This window comes from Terrapene carolina, unplaced genomic scaffold, assembly GCF_002925995.2.
Source record: "Terrapene carolina triunguis isolate 2854851 unplaced genomic scaffold, T_m_triunguis-2.0 Scaffold130, whole genome shotgun sequence".
Classification (NCBI taxonomy): Eukaryota; Metazoa; Chordata; order Testudines; family Emydidae; genus Terrapene; species Terrapene triunguis.
Genome location: NW_020664481.1, coordinates 32,913,181 through 32,935,614, shown reverse-complemented (window position 1 = coordinate 32,935,614; position 22,434 = coordinate 32,913,181). Strand labels below are relative to the sequence as shown.

The window sequence follows — 22,434 nt, the reverse complement described above, 5'->3', positions numbered from 1 at the left end:
AAAACAATATAACCAAAATGCTGCACAGTTGTTGCTAGGGAAGTATATGTTTACATGTTTAAACTTGATGTACTCAAACAAGCCTAAGCAAGTAGTGTGAGCTTAAGCATTGATGTTAGAGAAGCTGTAGAGGGAGGGAGTCATGTGCAGGTCAGTTCATTCTGGAAAAAAAAAAAAAAAAAAAGACTGCTCATTTAAACACAAGTATCATGAGTATTACTATTATTTCTGCTGCCTACCTTAGCAACCAGAGCTGATCAATACCATTTTCAGTGCATGGGTAGGAATCTAGGCTCTTAAATAGTAATCATGTTCTATTTCCCTATGCTGAGTACTTGTAAAGATGCTGCATTATCTTGGTTCCAGTGAGTAAACATAACATCACTAACATGAAACAAGCAGCAAAAGCATCTACATCAGGGGTCCTCAAACTTCATTGCACCACAACCCCCCTTTGTGGAGCCTGAACCCTGGGTGGAAGGGAAGAGGGGGTACAGCCAGAATCCTGCTGGCCTAGGTGGAGGGAAAAGGGGGTACAGGCCAAGCCCTGCCACCCTGGGGGAGAGAGGAGTTGCAGCCTAAGCCCCATTGCCCCAGGTCAGGGTGGAGCTTGGGCTTCAGCTTCAGCTCTAGGTCCCAGCAACTCTAGTGCTGGCCCTGGTGACCCTATTAAAATGGGGTCATGACGCACAGTTTGAGAACCACTGATCTACATTTTTAGAGTTAGGGAGATGAGTATTACAACTCAATGTAAATATCTTGATGGAAATACAAGAATTCAGTGGGGACTGGCAAAGCTAAAGTTTGTCCTGTCCTAGTTCTCTAATCACTCCTTCAGTATGTACTTTGGAAGATCCTCTTCATCCTTCCCTCAATGCTTTTGGGAGAGGCATTTCTACAGGGTGCTGTTATTTATCCCTTCTCTTCTCCCTTTGCCTCAACCTCCCACCCCACTATAAACATCCCCCCCTTACTCTCACAGATATTATGGAGCACACAGCAAGCAGTAATAACAATGGGAATATTGGTTGCGCTAAGATCTAACCTAGTCAGCAAACAGCGCCAGCAAGCTTTTAAATGACCAAAGGCACATTCTACCACCATTCTGCACTTGCTCAGCCTATAGTTGAACTGCTCCTTACTACTGGCCAGGCTGCCTGTGTATGGCTTCATGAGACATAGGAGCAAGGGGTAGGCTGGGTCTCCAAGGATAACTATTGGCATTTCAACATCGCCAACAGTAATTTTCTGGTCTGGGAGGTAAGTCCCTTCTTGCAGCTGCTCAAATAGTCTGGAGTTCCTAAAGATGCGAGCGTCATGCACCTTTTCCGGCCATCCCACGTTGATATCGGTGAAACGTCCCTTGTGATCCACCAGTGCTTGCAGCACCGTTGAGAAGTACCCCTTGCGGTTTATGTACTGGTTGGCAAGGTGGTCCGGTGCCAAGATAGGGATATGCGTTCTATCGCCCCACCACAGTTAGGGAAACCCGCACATTTCCCAGAGTCGCTACCCTTGATAGCGGAACATCAGTGATTGCATTGGCTACTTGAATCACAGCAGTCCCCACAGTAGATTTGCCCACTCCAAATTGATTCTTGACTGACCGGGAGCAGTCAGGCATTGCAAGCTTCCACAGGGCTATTGGCACTCGCTTCTCAACTGTCAGGGCAGCTCTCATCTTGGTATTCCTGCGCTTCAGGGCAGGGGAAAGCAACTCACAGCATTCCAGAAAAGTGGCCATACACATGCAAAAGTTTCACAGCCATTGGGAATCATCCCATACCGGCAACATTATGCGGTCCCACCAGTCTGTGCTTGTTTGCCAGGCCCAGAATCGGCGTTCCACTGTATCAACCAGCCCCACTGTCGCCATGATGTCTCAAATGCCACATCCCATACTTTTAAGAACATCTGTGTTCATGTCCTCCTCCCAATCATCCTTGTGCTGCAGTCTGTTAGCCAAGTTCTGCACATACTGCAGTATAATATGTGGGGTGTTTACAATGCTTGCAACAGCAGCGGTGAGCTGAGCAGGCTCCATGCTTGCTGTGCTATGGTATCTGCACGAGTATCCCAGGAAAAAAGGCATGAAATGATTGTCTGCAGTTGCTTTCACAGAGGGAGGAAGGGGAGACTGATGACATGTACCCAAAACCACCCGCAACAATGTTTTTGCCCCATCAGGGATTGGGAGCTTAACCCAGAATTTCAATGGGCAGCAGAGACTGCAGGAACTGTGGGATAGCTTCCCACAGTGCACTGCTCCCTGAGTCGATGCTAGCCACGGTAGTGAGGACGCACTCGCCTACTTAATGCACTTAGTGGGGACATACACAATCAACTGTATAAAATCGATTTCTAAAATTTGACTTCTATAAAATCGACCTAATTTCATAGTGTAGACATACCCCAAGGGTCTGCTTATGCCAAGGGTTAGGCTAGATGACCATATACAGTCTCCGTGTCTTGAAGTCTGAAATTCTTGAAGTTACCCATCTTCAATTCTGGAAGGATGTCAAAAAAGCCTTGTTGCTATTCTAAGGACAGTGGATCAAAGACATATCCCAAGACTTGCCTAATATCAAAGGGGCACTAAAAGCCAAGAGCTGTTAAACAAACAAGGAACAAAATTCTAAACTTTGACAATAAGCACGATTTGGTTTTGGATGTCAAAGCTATTTTTCTAGCATCTCCATATTGAGAGGTGAAGTCTTTTCATGCATGTTTAAAAATTTAGAAGGCAAGGAATTCTAGTGAAAGATTGAAACTACCTGTGTGCAGGCCAACCAGTTCTTATGTTAATAAATTCAAAAATACTTTGATTAATAAGGAAAGCTGCATGCAGGTAGAGGTACTTCAACACTGAAATGGTTTTTCACTTAATTGTGAACTCTGTGGGGCAGGGATGAAGGTTGTACAGGACATAGTCAAGTACAAGGATGCCATTGTACTAGGACTCTGAGGCAGTATAGTAAAACAAATAAAGGAACTAACCAATTAGAATCAAGTTTAGTGTATCCTTTTAGATAAATAAAAGTGTGACAAGGGGAAGGGAGTATATTATACACCAACTGCTTTTATTTACTTTCAGAAACCTCACAAGATGGTAAAAAAACTTTTACAACCACTTCTAATTTAGTCTTCCGTTGTTCCCAGTCAGCTCTAAACCCATTATGTGTAAAGCCCATTTATGTACCATGCATCTAAAATGATAGATACAGGCTATGAAATTCTTTATTCTATTTGTAGCAGCTTACGCAGGTGCAGCCAAATACCAAGCCTCAGGACAAGTTGTACACAAACTTTACAATGTAGAATTTGAATTTAAAATATGAAACTTAAAATCTACACAACTGGTAAAAATCAAGCACAGATACGAGGACAAACTTAAAACCCATGTGAAAAGGAGTCTCGTCTTCCTTTCAAGTGCTTTATTCTGCTACAGAACAGTCAAAATGAAGATGTAAGCTTTGTGGTTAGTTTAAATTATACACTCTGTAGATACTATAGACCAATTTAAAGGTTACACATACAGCAATAGATGTCCATCGGTTCATCTGGATTGTTTATACAATCCAGCTGGATTGCTGAAAACAAGTCAGGCAAAACTTGAAAGAAAATCCTTGTGCAACATTTTAGACAAATGTTTACTGATGGGCACACTGTACCCCAGGTCCATGATGAGTGCTTTCTTCATCAGAACTATCATTGTAGGCTTCACGTCTCTGACCACCACCTGATCCACGAGTGTTATCAAATTCCTGGAGATCTACCTCTTCTGTATCACCAATTACAGGGGGAACTTCTGGTCTAGATGGCAGAAGATCTTCAAGTTCCTGCCAATAAAAGAAGCATAGTTAGTGGTGTATCAGAAAACAGAGGTGTCAATATTTGGTACACATCTCCCCTTCATTCTTAGGCCATCTCTACATGATTAAGTTGCACCAGTTTAACTAAAAGGTATTTCTTTAAAAACAGGTGCAAGCCCCTGTGGGGACATTCATGTTAGGTTAAGAATGTCTTACATAGTTATCATAAATGGATTAGCAGTCTTAAAATTCAGCAGGTGTTTGCACCAATTTGCATTGGTCAAAATCAGTCCTTTTAACTGGTACAACTTTCTGATTTAGACAAAGCCATAGTCACCAAGAACTGATGAGTCAGAAATCAAAACAGTAGCCACCTTCTTTCATTTGTCCTCTGGTCTAGTAATAGCTACTATATCGAGTTTTCAAACGCTTTTATATTACACCCACACCCCAGAACACCAACCCTCCTGTGGTTTTTCATGTAAACTAACCAACCTCAATGGAAGGTTTTAAAATCACTTGTGCATTGTAAACTACATTGAAAGAACAATTTGGCTGTACTCAAATCCAAATGTAACTACTGGAAAGAAAGTGCATGGGGCACAATACAATGAGCCCTTAAGACACCAAATCTCAAAAACACATGTTTGATCAAACTGAAGGAATACTTACTGAGAGCTTTTCTGGGCTAATCCAGTTATTTTCAGGAAACTGCACATCAAACTTTATGTAAAGATCTCCTTTTTCAAAGGGATTACGATATTGTGGCATTCCTTCACCTCGAACTACACGAACACAACCTATCATTAAAGGCAGAAAAAGATTAATCAGTTTAAAGGAAACTGTACCAGCTTTCTGTCTGACAAAATAACGTCTCTGCATTTCTAGGACAATGGCTACAAGTTGCAAGAGCATGAGAATAATTTGACCATACAACATTTCAAATAGTACAGCCACACGTGTATCTAGATAAATTCTTATATCAAATCAAGGTTTACCTGGTTCAATTACTTTTCCAGGAGGATATTTCACCACAATCTGACGTCCATCCAGGTGTTTGAATGTGAACTGAAATCCACACAGTGCTTCAACAAGTCCGATCTTGTGTGTCATATGCAAGTCATTGCCTTCCCTCTGGAACACCTAAGAATGTGACATTAATCATCATCATCATTCTGCATTCTAATACTTATTACTGCCAGATCTCCACCTACCCATAAACCCTGCTTTCCCCAACAATTCACTCTTGTTATATCCCCCAAAAGGCAAAGATACTCTTTATTTAGTTCTACTTACAGAAGTCCTTGGGAACTATGAAGTGTCTCTTAATATAATCCTGCAGTAATAAAATCCATAAGTTATAAAATTGCTGCCTTCGAAAGTTAGCACTCATGTAAGGATCAAACTCCAGATCTACACCAGTTATAGCTTTCCACAATTAAGCAGGTCCTAAGAGTTGCATGTTGTGCAATATGTAATAGTATATATTTCTGTGACTCTGGTTCCATATTCATTAGAAACAAATTAGAGTTGTAAAATGCTGTGTGACTGTACAACAGACTGAGTCTTTCCCTGACCCAAAGATCTTCCAATCTAAACTCAAAAATTACAACACAATGGAGACCAGGTAACAAAATTATATATTTAAAGACTATTTCACTTAGCCTCAAAATGTTCATAAAAAAGCTAGCTGTTGATCATGCCACTATTTTCAGATTTTAAAAAGGGGGGAGGGGCAAAAAGACAGTCCACATACAATTAAAGGCTTTAAGCTATTTTACTAGAGTAGTACTTCAGACTCACTGCTAAAGTGTTGCAGTCCTTATAAGCATTCAGTTAACTTTAGCATGAAGTCTTTCAGAAGTATCTTCAGTGCAATAGACAAACTGGAAGTGTCTTATTCATGTGGTATACATGAAATAGGAGTGTTGTTCCAAGTCCTCAGGACAAAGCCCAAACCAGTTGTGTATAGTTGCTTTAACTGTCATCTATGTATTCAAGCAAGATCACAGCTGCTTTAACTGATCTGTAATGAGGCATTTACATTTACAGAGGTGTGAAGCGAATGAAGGACTGTTAGCCCATTGGCATGAATCCAGAGAGATTGCTCCTTTTTCCCTTCGCACCTCTATTAGAGATACCTGAAATTGTTCACTACTTGCTTGCTCACAACATACAGATATTTAGTGTAACAGCATATAAAACTTGGTTCATGACTTCATCCTCAAAGTTATGCTTTCTTGCACAGCAAGAAAAGACTTGCTGGAAAGTTTTTCTTCAGCATTAATGTCTGTCCTTGAAAATAAAATATGGCAACAGTTTTATGCTGACGTTTGTGAGAAGACAGCAGAGTTTCTCCCCAAGAGCAAGTAGTTTTTGGAACCAGGAGATCAGCTGGCATATCAACCATGACAATAATTTTAGTAGATTCACCTTTCCTCAAGTTTTTCAGTACACTGAAACTATGGTACCAAAATGATTTAATACTTTAGTCAGCATTTCTCAGACTGGGGTCCGCGAGGGTACTCGGGCCCCACTGATCAATTCCCCCTCCCTCATTTCCTCCCAGCGCCTCCTGCATGCCGGGGAATAGCTGTTCAGCAGGGAGGAGCAGGCGGAATCAACTCCTCCCCCCTCCCCAGTTCTTCCTGCACGCCTGGGAACAGCTGTTCCCTGACATGCAGGTGGTGCTGGGAAGGAGGGGGAGAAGCGGGGATGGGGTCCTACTGATCAACTCCTCCCGCACGCACCCCAGCACACCGCAGGACAGCTGTTCCCCAGTGTGCAGGAGGCACTGGGAGAAAGGGGGGGACAGAGCACACTCAGGGGAGGGGGGCAGAATCATGTCAGGGGCCACTGGCCCCGCTGATCAATTCCTTCCCTTCCCTCCCAGTGCCTCCTGCATGCCGGGGAACAGCTGTTCAGCGGCATGCAGCAGGCGCTGGGAGGGAGGGGGAGAAACAGGGATGGGGTGGAAAGAGGAGGGGCAGAGGTGGAGGTAAGGCAGAAGTGGGGCCTTGGGCTGAGCAGGGTGTCTGGGGGTGTGCAAAAATTTTAAAATCAAAATGGAGGTCCTTTGAAGTTTGAGAACCACTGCTTTAGGTTCCTCTCAAACTCATATAAACAAACACCTTACAATATCACCATTTCACCACCATACTAACAATTATGCTAGCAATCTTTTGTCCACATATTCATGAACTGCAGCATGCTTATTAAAAAGCAACTGCGGACTGACCTACAGCGTTACTAGTAAACATGGTCATAGCAAAAAGGAGAAAGCCACAATATGATTTACTGTACAAGACAGTACAGCAGCAGACATAGCTAGATCAAAAGACCAAGACTGAGAAGGCCTCTGCTTCAAATCTTGGAATATCTGACCTGTCATCAGTGCTAGCAGTACCTGACACTTGAAGTCACATTGCCTATCCTAGTAGCCTCCCTTTCCCTTCACCCAATTACAGCCAAGAAGTAGGGAGGAGCACAAAGTTGCAACTGAGCACACAGGCAAACCAGACAGACAGCTGTAGGAGAGGCTAGGTCAAGTGCTTTGGTGTTGGAGTGCTACTCCAGCATGAATTATTTTAAAGATTTTTCAGATACTTGTATTACTTCAGTTTTTAATTCAGAGCTTTCCTGATGGACAATGACTAGAATTTGATCAATGCAATATGTATGAACTTTAAATTCACAATACTTTATTTTGTTTATGGAACACCAGAAAAGGAACAGCTTGCACCCCACAATTTCACACAATAGTTTTACATGCTGTTTTCATAATACTGAACCATCACTTATGTTACTTCACCTAATGCACTGAACTTTGCCAAAAATAGTTACCACATTAAAGCATGGAAACATTCTCCTGGACTTTACTGTATACTGCAACTTTCCTTAAATAACATATTCCAGTAATTTAGCATAGTGTACTGTGTCAGAATAAGTTTTATAGTACTTAGTTCAAAGGTATGAAACCCAATATTCTCCAAAGTACATACTGTGTAGAAATATAAATGTGCCAAGACAGAATGAAAATGCAATTAGCCAAATGTAGGTCTACAGTTTGGGTAGAAAAGAGGAGGGGTCCTATGATGAGTGCAATATCAGCATGACCATGCTACTTATCTGGGTTAATATTTCCAAACCCATTTGTCACACTTCCTAGGTTAACAGAATTAGAGAGCAGTTTACAGCAAGTGAAGATTGAGGGAGATTCCCCGTTTTCATCTGACAGCCTTTGAAAAAAACAGCTGGCTTTATACTCAGCTTTACTTACTGCATGCCAGGGTTGAAGCAGGTGCACAACAACAAGGACAGGACATTCATAGTGGTAAGTCTTCCAAGGGTAACCCTGCTTCAGTTAGGAGAGTAACTTTTTATGATCATATTGAGACAGTGGGATGCTTGGTGTGCTCCTCTGCATGTCTACAGACAGAACCATCTAGCTCAGAATTATAGCAGTTACCATTAGAAACGAGCCATGTATGTGTAAGTTCAGTTTCTCTCCCTCAATTGTTCGTTTAAAGTAATCTAGGTAACTGTGTAAGTGTCTGTACTCCATCATCCAGTTAAATATTTCTAAGGAATATAAAAAAACCACCAACTTTACTTCACCTATTAAGTCACAAGTTACCTCATTCTCCTTTTCTTGGAGCAGGAGGACAATATCTCCTGGTTCCACTCCTGGGGCCTGATCTGCTTCTCCAGTAAATGTAATCCTCTGCCCATGTTTCATGCCTTTATCTACATGGACTTCAAGAATCTTTACTTCTTTGATCACCTTCTTCCCTTCGCATTTTTTACAACGGTCTTTTTCATTAATAACTTCACCTAGAGAAAGAAGGATTGAAAAATCTAAGAATATTTTTCTTCCTTATTTGAGGATACAGTACCACTTATTTTGCCGTACATTGGTTCTCTTGGGCACATTCCCCTATCTCAAATCACTTCGGAAATTTTTTTCTTTCAGTGTTATTAGTGTGTCCCACAAGGGGAAAACTAATCTAACGCTATCCTAATGAGAAGAAAGAGACCCAAAAGGCACTAAGAGGATGAGATCTTCAAAATCATTTTGTGGGATGGAAGATGAGTTAGAACTCAGATTGTAAGCCAGATGGAACAAGAACCGTGACTTCCAATTCCAAACAGCATGAGCATTTAAGGAAACCTGCAAGGAAAAATAAGCTTTGTCTGTGGCTTTTATTGCTCTTCATGCATAAAAATGGCCTCCTCCACCTCTAAACAAAAAGTAAGTTATAAGGAATCAGGTTCCTCCTTTCCTCATTTTGCTTGGGGAACCTATGAAAAATCTTTGAGAAACCTGGTAATGGGACAAAACTGAAACCAGGGTGCAGTTCTCCTTTCTGGGGTGTGGAGGCTGAGTTTCAGACTGTGGGGAAAGGCTCTGGCAGGAGGAAACTACACTACTAAAAATAGCAGCGTAAAAGTGGGAGGCACTGCTTGGGTGTGTAGAGAGCAGTGTAGGGTGTTTACCTCTGGTAGTTCAGGTATGTAGGGCACTCTACTCCCCTAAGCTGTCTCTCACCATCTACACTGCTATTTATACCTGTACAGATGGTGAGACACATCACTGTAAGTGTAGATGTAACCTGGGTGGGGGATGCAGACGGTACACGAGGGAGAGAAGAGAGAAAAAGCAGCAGGTCAGGTTATAGCTTAGTGCAGGGGTAGGCAACCTATGGCACGCGTGCCGAAGGCGGCACTCACACTGCCCGGGTTCTGGCCACCGGTCCGGGGGGCTCTGCATTTTAATTTAATTTTAAATGAAGCTTCTTAAACATTTTAAAAACCTTATTTACTTTACATACAACAATAGTTTAGTTATATATTATAGACTTATAGAAAGAGACCTTCTAAAAACGTTAAAATGTATTACTGGCACGCAAAACCTTAAATTAGAGTGAATAAATGAAGACTCGGCACACCACTTCTGAAAGGTTGCCAACCCCTGGCTTAGTGTGACACCACCATTCAGGTTCTCCTGCAGAGAGGACCTGACATTCTTAGTGTATATGTTCACTTTTAAAGCATTTTTTACATCTTGACGATCAGTAAAGAACAAACAGTTGTGCTTTGCCTTTCACCTTGAACAGGAGAATTGCCTTCTAGAAGACTGCAGGGTGGTTATCCAAAAAGTATCCAATACTTCTTAAGAGCCTTTTTGTTTTCTAGTCTATTTGGATATACTTTTAAAGGACAGATATTTTATATGGAACTGCCTTCATTATAACAGACCAGAATAACCAGAACATTCTAAGAAAAATATCCTGTACAATCCCATCACTTCAGTTGCCAGTACAGTGCCTATTGCTTCTTCTATTTAAGTACTGCAAGCAGAAGCAATTGTTATGTTCAGTTATTTAGCTACTCAGAAATTAAAGCCATACTCCTATGTGAAACAAGTGTACAGAACATTACGATGCAGCAGATGTGTCCAGTCCTACTGGAACTTTGCATTTACATTAAATCAGGCAAAGTAACAAAGAGCTAAAAACAGGAAACCACAGTCTTTCAATTCTTTAGTAAAAAGTTTGACTGGTTATAGAATAAAAATAGACTAAAAACTAATTTTTTATTGCAGCTCAGCATTTTCAGCTATTACGTCATAAGTAGTACAAGCACAAGATTTCAGACAAATTAGTGGTGTTGCATAAATTAAGAAAGATCCAGGAAATATATGCAAGGAAGAGGATATTTAATTCACTACCATATATGTGCCCAAATCAGCAAAAGTAATATAGAATGTAACACTATTATTTCCATCTTTCAGAAAGTTAAGAACACTAAGTTGTATGTCGATTTTAACATTTGTTTCTGAAGGAGAAATAAATTGATAATATTTTGGAACGCTGAGAAGAGTAGATATAAAAATCAATGAATATTTAAAGAACTTTAATTTAAATACGGGTTTATTTTTTAACAATCTATTTAAAATTAAATTTGAGATGACATGTAAATTTAGGCCTAAATTTACTATAATAATTACAAATAATTTAAAATAAAAAAATATCAAGCAGTATGTTTGGTGCCTAGTTTGAAGGAAAGCTTTTTTTTCTCTTCCAAACTTTAAATAAAACTAGGTGAAAGAGGATGAGATCTACTAGTTCTAAATTTTTGAAGGACATGACCCCAGAAATAATAAATTCAATTATTAACTACAGATAATACTTTCTTTGTTTAATAAATTTAAATGCAAAACTGCTTCCATTAACTTTTTTGTTATATTTCCAGCACACTGAAGGTAGTTTTATTTAATAACGCCATTTAGTGCATTTAATTGAATTCAAATTTCCATCCAGAGATTGACAAAAAATACAAGTAAAAAATTAGTCTAGTAAATAAGAAATGAATCATTCACTATTTTCTAACAAATTACAAATTTGAACGCTAGTTAAGCTTCCTAAATGCTTCAGTGTACAGATATAATCCATCCCCTGGTTAACAAGAAGCAGCACCCAATTTAGTGGGAAGGATATATATATAGTTGCTAAACATATTTCAATGGTTACAAATAAATGACAATCACCCTCTCTTTAGGAAAATAACTCAAATGAACAAATGCAAAACATTGCTCTAAAATGCTTTGATTTAAATCAATCTATCCTGATGCTAAGTTAAATTTATCCCATAAGAGTAAATGGTTTTTATAGTGCTAGCACCAGACAGCAAGATACTGGGGCAAGCATGTCCAAATATTTCCAAGCAGTAGCACCTGTTATTCTGGTTCCAATCCTCCCCTACTTTGCAAAATTGTGTTTTTGTTCCGATACATGAAGAAATATCCTTTACAGACTAAAATCAAACTTCACTAATTACAATCCAATTCAGAAATTCTCCAGATGAGATATGACAATTTACTATTGAACCTAGATTCTAACCACATTAAACATTTTTAAAAGCACAGGAAACAGTTGGCCTACCTTCTCCATTGCAATCGGAGCACACAGACTGCATCTGCTGAACCATCCCAGGAGCCAGCTGTCTGATCATGATACGTACACCTCTACCTCGGCAAGCACTACACTTCTGAACAGCTCCGGACTTCCCACCCTGACTAAATTGGAAAGTGTCAGATTATAATTGAGAACATATGGAAAATAAATACCAAACTTAAGTTTTACATCTCCAATTGCACTGATGCAGCAGTGTCAGTTGCAATTAGGCTAATCTATCACTAACATACAGAGGATGTCTTTTCAAGATTTTACAAAGAGCACCATTAATTGCATTATAGGTTAGATTTTGGTATCTCCATGCTTCAATACTTGAACCTGTTCTAGCTTACACGTGAAGAACTACTACACTTCATGCTATATACCAATTTGAATTAACAGTTTAACAAATTTAAGAGTGAAAGCAGCCAAGAAGTTCTAGCACTGTTCATGAAAAATACAAAACTTACCCATTACATGAACTACAAAGGACATTCTTGCTAAGCTGTAGTTTGGTTGTCTTTCCATTATATAGATCTTCTAAAGACACTCTAGAAAATAAAAGTAAGTTCTCCAGTATTAACATTCTAATAATCACTTCAGGAAAAAGTCATTTTAATAGTCTAGCTTAGTTACAAGTTACTGTCTAAGAAAATTTATGATAAAAACTAAAATCACAGCAACCTTCAGCCTTGTCTACAAATACTTTTGGAAAACAAACAAAACAAACAAAAAACACCCAGCCATATGTAGAAGAGACGTTAAACAGTAAGTTTTTGAGCAAGTAAAACTCTGTACACTGACACTGTAACAAAGGCTACATTAAGATAAGCAGTTATTAAAAACACAGAACCCTATCTTTTAGGATTTTAAGCCAGACTTTGCAGAACAGTTTCAGATCTGGTGAAATCCCATTAGAAACTATGCAACTGTAAATGTACATACTTCAAGGAAAAGCTTTAGATTAGTCCGAAGCCAGAGCTGAGGTTAGCTCTCTAGCAGAGGCCAACAGGAAACAAATTAGCCTAGTCACCTGAAGAATTAAGAAAGGTTTAAAGGAGATCTAAAACAAGTCTCAGATGGGTTAACACAAGCAAGACAATTCCTAGCAGTTCTGGATAATAGTTATAGTTTAATATTTTCCTTAAGAATTCACACTAGGAGTTTAATTTTGTCTTATTCATTTCCATTGGAAAAGTGTTTGTGTTGATATATTGTTGGTATGTTCCCATGACCACTTTAGCAGTCAGATTTGAGAACGTTGGATTACAAGGTATCTAAAGCACTAGAAAAAAAATTAACACCATTTGGTTCTCTTATCAGTACAGTCAAGCCGCTTAAAAGTAGTTGTCTAACAACATTTAGTTCAGAATTTTGCATATTTCCAGAGACTTCAGAAATCATTCAAAAATAAATGCAACTCAGTTTATTTTGAACTGCAAAACATTGCTTCTGGTGTCAATGTTTAGAAAGAAACTAAAAAGAGGTATGAGAATACAAAAGCTAATTTATAGTTTGTTTGTACAGTACTAGTTGCTAGACAAAGTAGCTGGCATGCAAAAACAGATATTACACTAAGCACTTAATGCGAGGAGTGGCCTAGCCCACAATACAGCATCGGTGGGGGTCAGAAAGAAGCTGCTCAGCCTGCAGAAAACAGCAGTGAAAATAAGGTGTAGGCTTATGAAGATGAGCAGGGATCCTAAAAATCCACACCCCTACCCCGCCTCCTCCTCTGAGCGTGCGGCTCCCCGCTCCTCCCCCCCTCCCTCCTGGAAAGCGCTAAGCGCTGCCAAACAGCTGTTTGGCGGCGGGAAGCACCTGGAGGTAGGCAAAGGAGCAGGGACGCGGTGCGCACGGGGGGAGGGGGCGGCGGCAGGGGAGAGGAGCTTGGCAGCCGCAGGAAATAACTCGGGGGGAGGGAGGGAGGGTGCAGCGCGGGGAGCTTGGCAGGCCACAGCAAATAATTCCGCGGGCCATTTGAGACCCCTGGGTTTGATAGTGAATACATAATCACCAGGTTACTAGGAGGCTGGAAGGCTAACATGTCCCACTAAACAACTTTAAGCATATTTATGATCAAATAATTTAGACAGTCATTTGTGCAAATCAGTCAAGAATGGGCAAGATTTATATGTTTATAAAAAGAAGCAGAGTTTATACACTGACTAATAAGATATGGACCGTAAGACTTGAAGTTCCAACCACATATATTATTCTTTTAAAACACTATTACCAAAGGCAAACTTTTAATGCAGGAAGATCTGTTTCTTTTTTGCTGAAATCTAGAAGTAACGCTTTCAATGAATTTGAGTTGGAAACAGTAGAGACCTTTTGAATGAACTGACGCCCGCTAGAGCATCAATGATTATCAGACCAGGTTCACCTTCACCATCTCTTTTTGGAAACTTAAGTTAGAAGAATCACAGTATCAAGATACTCACTTAAGTGGATGCATCATATCTTCTCCTCTTCTTCTACCATTGCGACTTCTACTCTGATTACCCATGAAACTGAACAATCCACCACCAAAAATGTGGGAGAAAATATCGTCCATTCCACCACTTCCACCGCTACCTTCTCGAAGGCCCTGTTCTCCATATCGATCATATAACTCGCGTTTCTCAGGATTTGACAGAACTTCATAGGCAAAGCTTATTTCTTTGAACTGAAAAAGAAGTCAGGAAAAAAAGCCTGTAAGTTACTTTTACATACATAAAAACAGATTTACTTGGAAGATAGTCACAAAAGAAATGCTAGCATCTGATTTATAGCCCCACTTCATCCTTTTATTCATGAGGGAGTGTACAACCCTAAATACTCTTCCACATCAGAAGTTCCACTGCAGTCTAAATTTTGACCTTTAGAACAGGTAGATTTGGCTGTGCTTGTATGAATCCAACTCTTTTCTTCCGTTTTACCATGAAGGATGACTGTATCATCCTCTTGGGCATTGAAGGAGAAATCAGTAGAGATGTCAAGTACAAGCTTCTTATCTTTACCTCCAAGGCCTTGTCTAGACTGGGATTTAAGTATGTGTGATTACCACATTAGCTAAGTATTAATGTTACTCTTAAAGTTGTAATCTAGACAAGGTCTGAGGTCCTGTCTTGATGGACAAAATGGATGTTTTAAACACGTTAGCTTAACTGAAAAACCCTCAACGGTTGTTAAAACAACAATAACCTGTTGTAGTCTACACAGTCAGCTAACATGGCTTGGGATATGTTAGTCTTCTGAAGTGTTAAGAAGACTTTTCCATCATGTTAACCCAACTCATTTGAGACATCACTGAAACATCTTTTTTCATCTCTCAAGACAGGTTACTTAACTGAGCCCTGCATGTCTAATCTATTTTACCTTGAAGGTGACCCCTGAATTCATTGTTTGCATCTCTTTCAAACACCTCCACTTCTATCTCTTATGAGTGGAAAACACTTCCAAGAAAGATCTGCAAAACTGCTGCCTTACTCTTCAGATCCCTCCTAAACATTCACCTCTCCCACAATGCCTCAAAGCACTGCCAGCTGACCGCAGCTAGGCAGGTGGTGAATGGAGGCTTTTGCTTACTATACAACAACTCATTTTTATGTTACTTTGTCCTTGGCCACAACCTAGATTATTATTTCTTTGGGTCACTGTCTTTTTGTTACTGTGTATATGAATAAGTCCTAACATAGTAGGGCCCTGAATCTCTTGTTTGATGCCCCTAAATACAATGGCAATACAAATAAATACATTTCAAGATAAAAAAAAAAAAATCTTACTTTGTCTCCTGCATTTGGATTCTTATCAGGGTGGTATTCCTTGGCCAGCTTTCTGTATGCCTAATTGACAAAAGAAATAACACAAGTCATTAAGTCTGTGATGGATTCCATGTTTCAAAATAAATCAAGTTGATTAACTGAACCTGTATCTTCAGAGAAAGATACAAATGTCTCCTGTAAGTGTGCAACCAGCACCTACTTAAGTCAATAATCGGGTAAAAATATTCCAAGGTCAGAATCTAGCCATAAAGCAAAAGTCCATTAGAATAAAACAAATTAGTTGAGTCCTCTACAATAAAACAGAAAGTACCTGATATTTTATTTTAGAACATAAGAACGGCCATACTGGGTCAGACCAAAGGTCCATCTAGACCAGTATCCTTCTACTGACAGTGGCCAATGCCAGGTGCCCAGAGGGAGTGAACCTAACAGGTAATGATCAAGTGATCTCTCTCCTGCCATCCATCTCCACCCTCTGACAAACAGAGGCTAGGGACACCATTCCTTAACCATCCTGGCTAATAGCCATTAATGGACTTAACCTCCATGAATTTAATTTTACTGACTCAGTATTAACTACCCATTTATGGATTTGGCACATTAATGTAGTGCATAGAGTAACTGAAGTACTACAAAAACTAGCATTTAACTGTTGATTTTCTGTATTCTGGTTTAGGTGTTACACTGAAACTGAACTCAACCAATTCTTTATACAGCATTCATTACTGATATAAAGCTGTAATTTCCAAATGTGAACAAGGGGTGATGATTACCATTAGCTAGAGGGTATGGATTTGCATACCATAGTTATTAAACCATCATGTTGGATGTAAATCCTGTCCTGATTTGTCACGCTGCTCAGGAGTCCATTAACAAAATGGCTGCCTCAGGTTCTCACCCAACCCAACCGATCAATCCACATAGATAGTTTCTTCATTCTCTTCCCTTCATACTTCTCAAGGAAGATTTAGCACCCCTTTGAATTAAGTACATGGACAGAAGTATGCGGACTCTAATCTTTTAAATCTATTGTTCTGAAACAGTAGCACAAGGAAGTAAAGCAGGTTCTCTAAGAAGTGGTTTTCAAACTGCTTCTTTCCTTTTGAACATGTCTGGCTGTACCTGAGTAACAATATTTTGTACACAGCTTAGCATAACCTATTTTTCTGCTACCACTTCAGAGTTATGGAGCTGAATTTAGTTGGGGAAGTTTTCACTACACTGTCTCAAAAGAGTTACAACAGTTACTTGTGATTTAGAGGGAAGAAACTTTACTAATATAAACAACAAGGAGTACTTGTGGCACCTTAGAGACTAACAAATTTATTTGGGCATAAGCTTTCGTGGGCTAAAACCCACTTTATCAGATGCATGGTGCTTAGAGACTGTCCAGTTTGGCCAATGTACATGGCACAGGGGCATTGCTGGCACATGATGGCATACATCACATTGGTAGAAGTGCAGGTGAACGAGCCCCTGATGGTGTGGCAGATGTGGTAAGGTCCTATGATAGCATCCCTTGAATAGGTATGTGGACACAGCTAGCAACAGGGTTCTATTTTTAAAAATAGAAATTTTTAAAAAAAGTTAACTGCTCAGAGAGTAGAGACCTAAACTTCTCAAGAACAAGAAAAAGCAGGGTGTTGAGAACGGTTTACATACCGTTTTTCCTTTCTATAGTATAGTATTACATAAAATCTCCACATCATTTTCACTGACCTATTTATCGAGACTGCTGCATTTGAACTATATTTGTATTATTTTCATTTAAACTAAAAGCTCTTGGGGTAGAGAACACATCTTCCTCTTTTGTGCAAGGATGACTAGAATGATACTTCTGAGGGAATTCTATGTCAAAAAATTTAAAATTCTGCACCTAAAAATTATGCGCACAATATTTTAAAATTCTGCAAATTGTATTTGTCAATAAATAAATGTGGCTCCAGCACGGCAGTGGAGAGCACAGGCCACTGGCTGCAAGATCACCCTGAAGACCCCACCTCCCCCGGTACAAGAACTCAGCAGTGAGGCTGCACCTGACCCTGATGCAGTGCAAGGGCTAAGTCTGCCACAGAAACACTCTGAGGCCCTGCCCCACTGTGCCAGGTGCACCAGGTGTGGGTGGTTAGGCTCAGCCCAGCAGCCAGTGGCCTGTGCTCTCCACTGCCGTGCTGGAGCCACATGTAACTTCATGTGCCCCCGCCATGCCTCACCTCTGTTTGGAGGGAAACAATCCCCCCCAACTGCACCCATGGTTGCACCAGCGCACAGTCACACAGAATCGCCCCAGGAGTAGATACTGCTTTATAACTATAGACCCATCTTTTTACTGCATAATTATGAAATATTCTGCATTCATGCATGTAAAGAGGGGATATGAATGCTTACGTAAAACTTAGCCAGTGTAACAAAACAGAGCCTTGATTGTAACCAAAATATTCTAGAATACACTGAAAAACTTTAAAATCCCCAGGCCTTGTCAACATGGAGTATGCCAGTATAACTCACAGTGTGGACACTTTTATTCTGGAATATGTCACATAAGCAAAACCAAAAAGTCACTTTTATACTGGCATAGAAGAATGTCCACGTAAGGGGTTATACTGGTATAGTTACCAGTTTAAAAATAAAATCATACCTTAGCTCTTACTAGTATAACATTCCTGTTTAGACAAACCTTTAATAGATCACTATGGGTATGTCTACACTGCAGCTAGGAGCAAGCCTCCCAACCTAGTGTGGACATAGCTACTTGGGCTCTTGAGCCCACCCAACCTCCTGGGTCTAAGCTCGGGTGGCTAGTCTGAGTCTCTACTGGAGCCACCACAGCCACACTGCTATTTTTAGTATGCTAGTTTGAGCCATTTAGCTGAATGGAATTACTCAAGTGCATAGTTACTCAGAGAAGTATTTTCAGGATCTGGGCCTACATTAGCATTCTACTGCAGCCCTAGAAGATAGTACTTAGTACAAATTAATCAGCATTGAAGATAGTTTTGCCATCTCATCAGCATCATAATGATAAAGCTATTTTGCTTTGCTTTCACTTTTCTTTTCTGCTTTGGCGTAAGGGCTTGACACCAGATTAAAACAGTATCTACATACATTGTCTCAGTTGTATTAGGGTAGCTTGTAAGTATGTTCTCTCTATTTGGACACTCAGTTAAGTCTAAACTAATTAATGAGAGATGATACGCTTGGCACTAGTAGAGACAGTTGGCAACCTTACCATTAACTACTAAAGTACATTTTAAGCAGTGTTGAATCTATACTTTGGGCTACATAACAAGTGCTTTTTATATGTATTAAACAGTTGTATTCCCAGGTTTTCCATTCACGTAACAAACAGGATACCCTAAACAGATTTCTTTCTGTAGACTGATCAAATTTGGCTGTGATCAGCTCATAGCTTCCTTTCATCAAGACACCTCCACTTTGTTGTTTCATAATGATCAATACCCACTCCAAACAAATTTCTCTATCACATGGAGCTGTATAGTTCACAGTAGCAGTACCACCCATCATTGCAAGTGATCACAGGCAGTGAATAGTAACTACCTAACCAAGGCTCTGGTGTAGTTTTTAAGTGATGTGTGGTACCGTTCGGGGGGGGGGGAGGGAGGAGTGGCTTGTATACTACAACATTAAATGGATGGAACCAATAAATGTTTAGATGTCAGTGCTGAGTATAGGGGAATGAAGATCACAATGCTCTAGGCTCTCTTGCTCAGCTTCTTTGTTTATTTTCCCTAGGTGCTTTCAGCTCTATAGGGATGGGACAGGAAGACCCTAACGGAGCCTGTGCTGTTGCTGAAGCAGGTCAGACAATGGTACTGGCTGGAACGTATTGCACTTCAGCGGGTTTTATAGCTGAAGCCTTTAATTGTGATGGGCTCGGCCAACAGAGCACCCCGGAGATCCTACCTTACCGAGGAATGGGAGATTGGGGGAGTCTCCGCCTGGTGCTCGGTGACCAGTCTGGGCATCTCCCCACAGTGGGCACCAAGTAAGGAGACAAGAGCCGGCGGCTCTAGGGCAGGGAACCCTGGCGATCCCCTCAGGTACAGCGGGGATCCCACAACTCCTGGCGGGGATCCCCTCCTCCCACCGGCCACCTGCGCCCCAGCTCCCTCCGGCAGGATGCCTTGGCCTCCCTGCGGCCTAGTCGCCTCCCCCAGCGCCGGCCGGGCGGGCAGGCCGCAACCGGCTTCACGGCGCGGCCTAGCCTGGAGGCCTGGACCCCGGCTGGCCTCCCGCCCACTCTGATCCCGGCCGAGGCCCACGGTTGCCCGGGCCGGGGCCTCCCCGCTTCCTCGTGACCTCCCGGCTGCCCAACTGGGGCCTTCCCGGCCCGGAGCCTCCCCCGCCTGGCCCGGTACCTTCTTAAGCTCGTTGTCGGTGGCCCCAGGCGGCACGCCCAGGATGTCGTAGAGCTTGGTGTCGGCCACGTTCGCCATCGCGGGGGGACGGGGCGGGTTGGCGGCGCAGGCAGGACAGGCCGAGGGGCAGCGGGGCCGGCAGCGAGGACGAGACCCGGACCAGAATGAGAGAGGCCGCCACGACGTCACCCACGCACGCTGCACGTCACCGCGCCGTGCGACGCCACCATCCTCCCCCCCCCCCGCTGCAGAGCCCCGCCCCTGCCTGTCCTTCAGGCACACGCCCCCTACCGGAGAGCCGCGCGTGCACCTCAAGGCCACGCCCCCTGCCCCCGGCTTGGCTCGTGGGTCAATTCTGTGGCCAGCTGCGGGCGCATCGGGGGTGGGACAGACAGCGCCACGGGCTCTCCTACAGACCAAGCAGACTCCCTGCCCCGGCCTCCCTAGGCTGAGAGAAGGGCTGGAGCAAACCGGGAGAGGTTAGGAGCTGCTATGCGACACCTAGAGTTACACTCAGGAGCGTCCATTACAGAGGGGCGGTTTTAGTTGTAAATGCGTTTCTCAAGCTTTTATCTTTCAATAGGACATGTTCCGTGTTTGCTCAGCCCGTGTTTTCTTCCTTCCTCATTTCATAAGCGTTATTGGAGTTTCCCCTGAGATTTGTTTAGATTTACCCCTACCCCACGTAGGCTGGGTGTTACCTCCCAGTAAGTAACCAACAGGAAAAACGCTGAGTCATGGAACAGGGGTTCTAGAAAACTTTCAGCGATGTTAAAAATGAATCCAATATCACTTCTGCATTTTTTTAATCTTCCATATTATTTAGGTTGTGTTCCCGCATTTTGTGTCTTTGTCATGCGTTTTAAAGGAAGGGGTCACACGTGAGGGTTTTAGTAAGTTGAAAGCTATAGTTCCTGTGATATGTGTGAATAAGTGGTAAACAAGGCCTGCTATTTTAGGGAAGTTTCTGAGTTAGCTCATTCTGGCATATGAAGCACAATTTAGAATGGGGTTTAATCATGAGATTTGAAACCATATCTGAGCTTTTCCAGGGTAAAGAGGGTTTGGATAGGATGTTGATACACATGCATTTTACAAAGATGGGTCAGTTTATGCTGCAAAGTTTGGGTCTAGATGTGGTCCAAATTTCTCCAAAATACAAGCAGTTCATATGCATCACTAGATACATATTATAGGTGATTATATTGGATTATTATTTAATCCAGTATATTTCATTTTTTGGTTCTAGGATTGTACTTACTGCTTCAGAAATATCTTCCTAATATCTTGGTAGTTATAATAAAATTATTTCGGCACCTTGTGCAAATATTAGGTATTATGGTAGTATTGCACTGGCCCACAGGAGCACAGAGTAATCTCCCATGAGGATTCAGCCAGAGAAGTCTCCCCCTCCCCAGAAAAGGAGGGGAAGGAATCCTGATTGCATGTAATGAGAGGCTTCTCTCTTTAAGACCAGCTGCTCAGCCTTCTACCCAGGTGAATCTCTTCAGAGTTGTTTGCCTCATTAGAGTGCTCTAGATTGCAGCGTAGGGGCTAGTAGCTCCAGGAAAGGGGGCATTTGAGGCAGCTCTCTGCCTGCATATGTGCACAATATAGCCTTGTAAAGGGGGATGAAGAATTATCCCGCAGCCCTCCTCTTGCTCAAGTTTTGGGGGAGGGAGTTGGTTCAAACCTTGAGTTCCCCCAGTGTGTGAAGCTTGAGGTGAAGATGTTCCTATTAGTACCTCCCCTACTGCCTAGGGAGGAAATGTGAAAAGGCTAAGCCTTCAGAAGGGTATGCAGGAAGTGGAGAGCTGAAAAGCAGGATGTTCTGTGCAACATGGCCTTGAAAAGAAGACTATAGAGGTATTTTGACTTGATTTATTGCGCTGGGGTGTGGCTCCTGTGAGGGAAGTGGATTTGAATTGATGCAACTGTCTGTCCTGTTCCCCCTCCGCACAATAACCTGATAGGGATGTGCTGGAAGAAACTTCATGCCGCCTCCCCCAGCTTAGGAGGAGGAGGAGGGAATTTCTGGCCCTTAAGTAATGGATCCTGCTTGTAGGCCTAAATGCTGTCATAACTTGTCTATTATGGTGCTTTTCACATGAGCCAGCACCTTTTCAAGTGAGGTAAATGGTAGCTGGGGGGGACAGGATAGCAAATACAGAGAGGCATGTCTCTGCACATTTGAAAGAGACATGCCTCTCCCTAGAGATATTTCCCCTTCCCCACCTGTATGCCAGTCCACCACGCTGCAGACTATGTGAGGTATGTGTCTTCTTTCCTGGGAGGCCCTTGTTGCCTTCCTCCAGTGCTGCATTATCCTGTGCATAAGCAAATGTCAAACTGTCACATAATCCAACAGAAAATTCATCTCTCAAAGTTATTTTCTTACTCTATGTAAGTGTTGTGAGCCTACTTTGAAATGGAGTAAAGAATCAACAGCCTGGATGAGTACAGTTTTACCAAACTGAAATAAAATGAGCAAAGGCCAAATATTAAGGAATAGCAAAGAAGG

The 22,434-nt window shown here is 41.7% G+C and overlaps 1 protein-coding gene across 1 annotated transcript; it reads right to left on the bottom strand.

Moving 5' to 3' along the window:
* Window positions 1–3,059: 3,059 nt before the first annotated feature.
* Window positions 3,060–20,091, bottom strand: DNAJA2 (DnaJ heat shock protein family (Hsp40) member A2). The gene is made up of 9 exons (XM_024199714.3): window positions 19,914–20,091; window positions 15,535–15,594; window positions 14,212–14,435; window positions 12,238–12,318; window positions 11,756–11,889; window positions 8,449–8,645; window positions 4,811–4,955; window positions 4,485–4,612; window positions 3,060–3,839 (listed from the first exon to the last, which is right to left on the bottom strand). The coding sequence occupies exons 1-9, from the start codon at window positions 19,989–19,991 to the stop codon at window positions 3,651–3,653; spliced, it is 1,236 nt and encodes a 411-aa protein (XP_024055482.2). The 5' UTR covers window positions 19,992–20,091; the 3' UTR covers window positions 3,060–3,650.
* Between the last annotated feature and the right edge of the window lie 2,343 nt (window positions 20,092–22,434).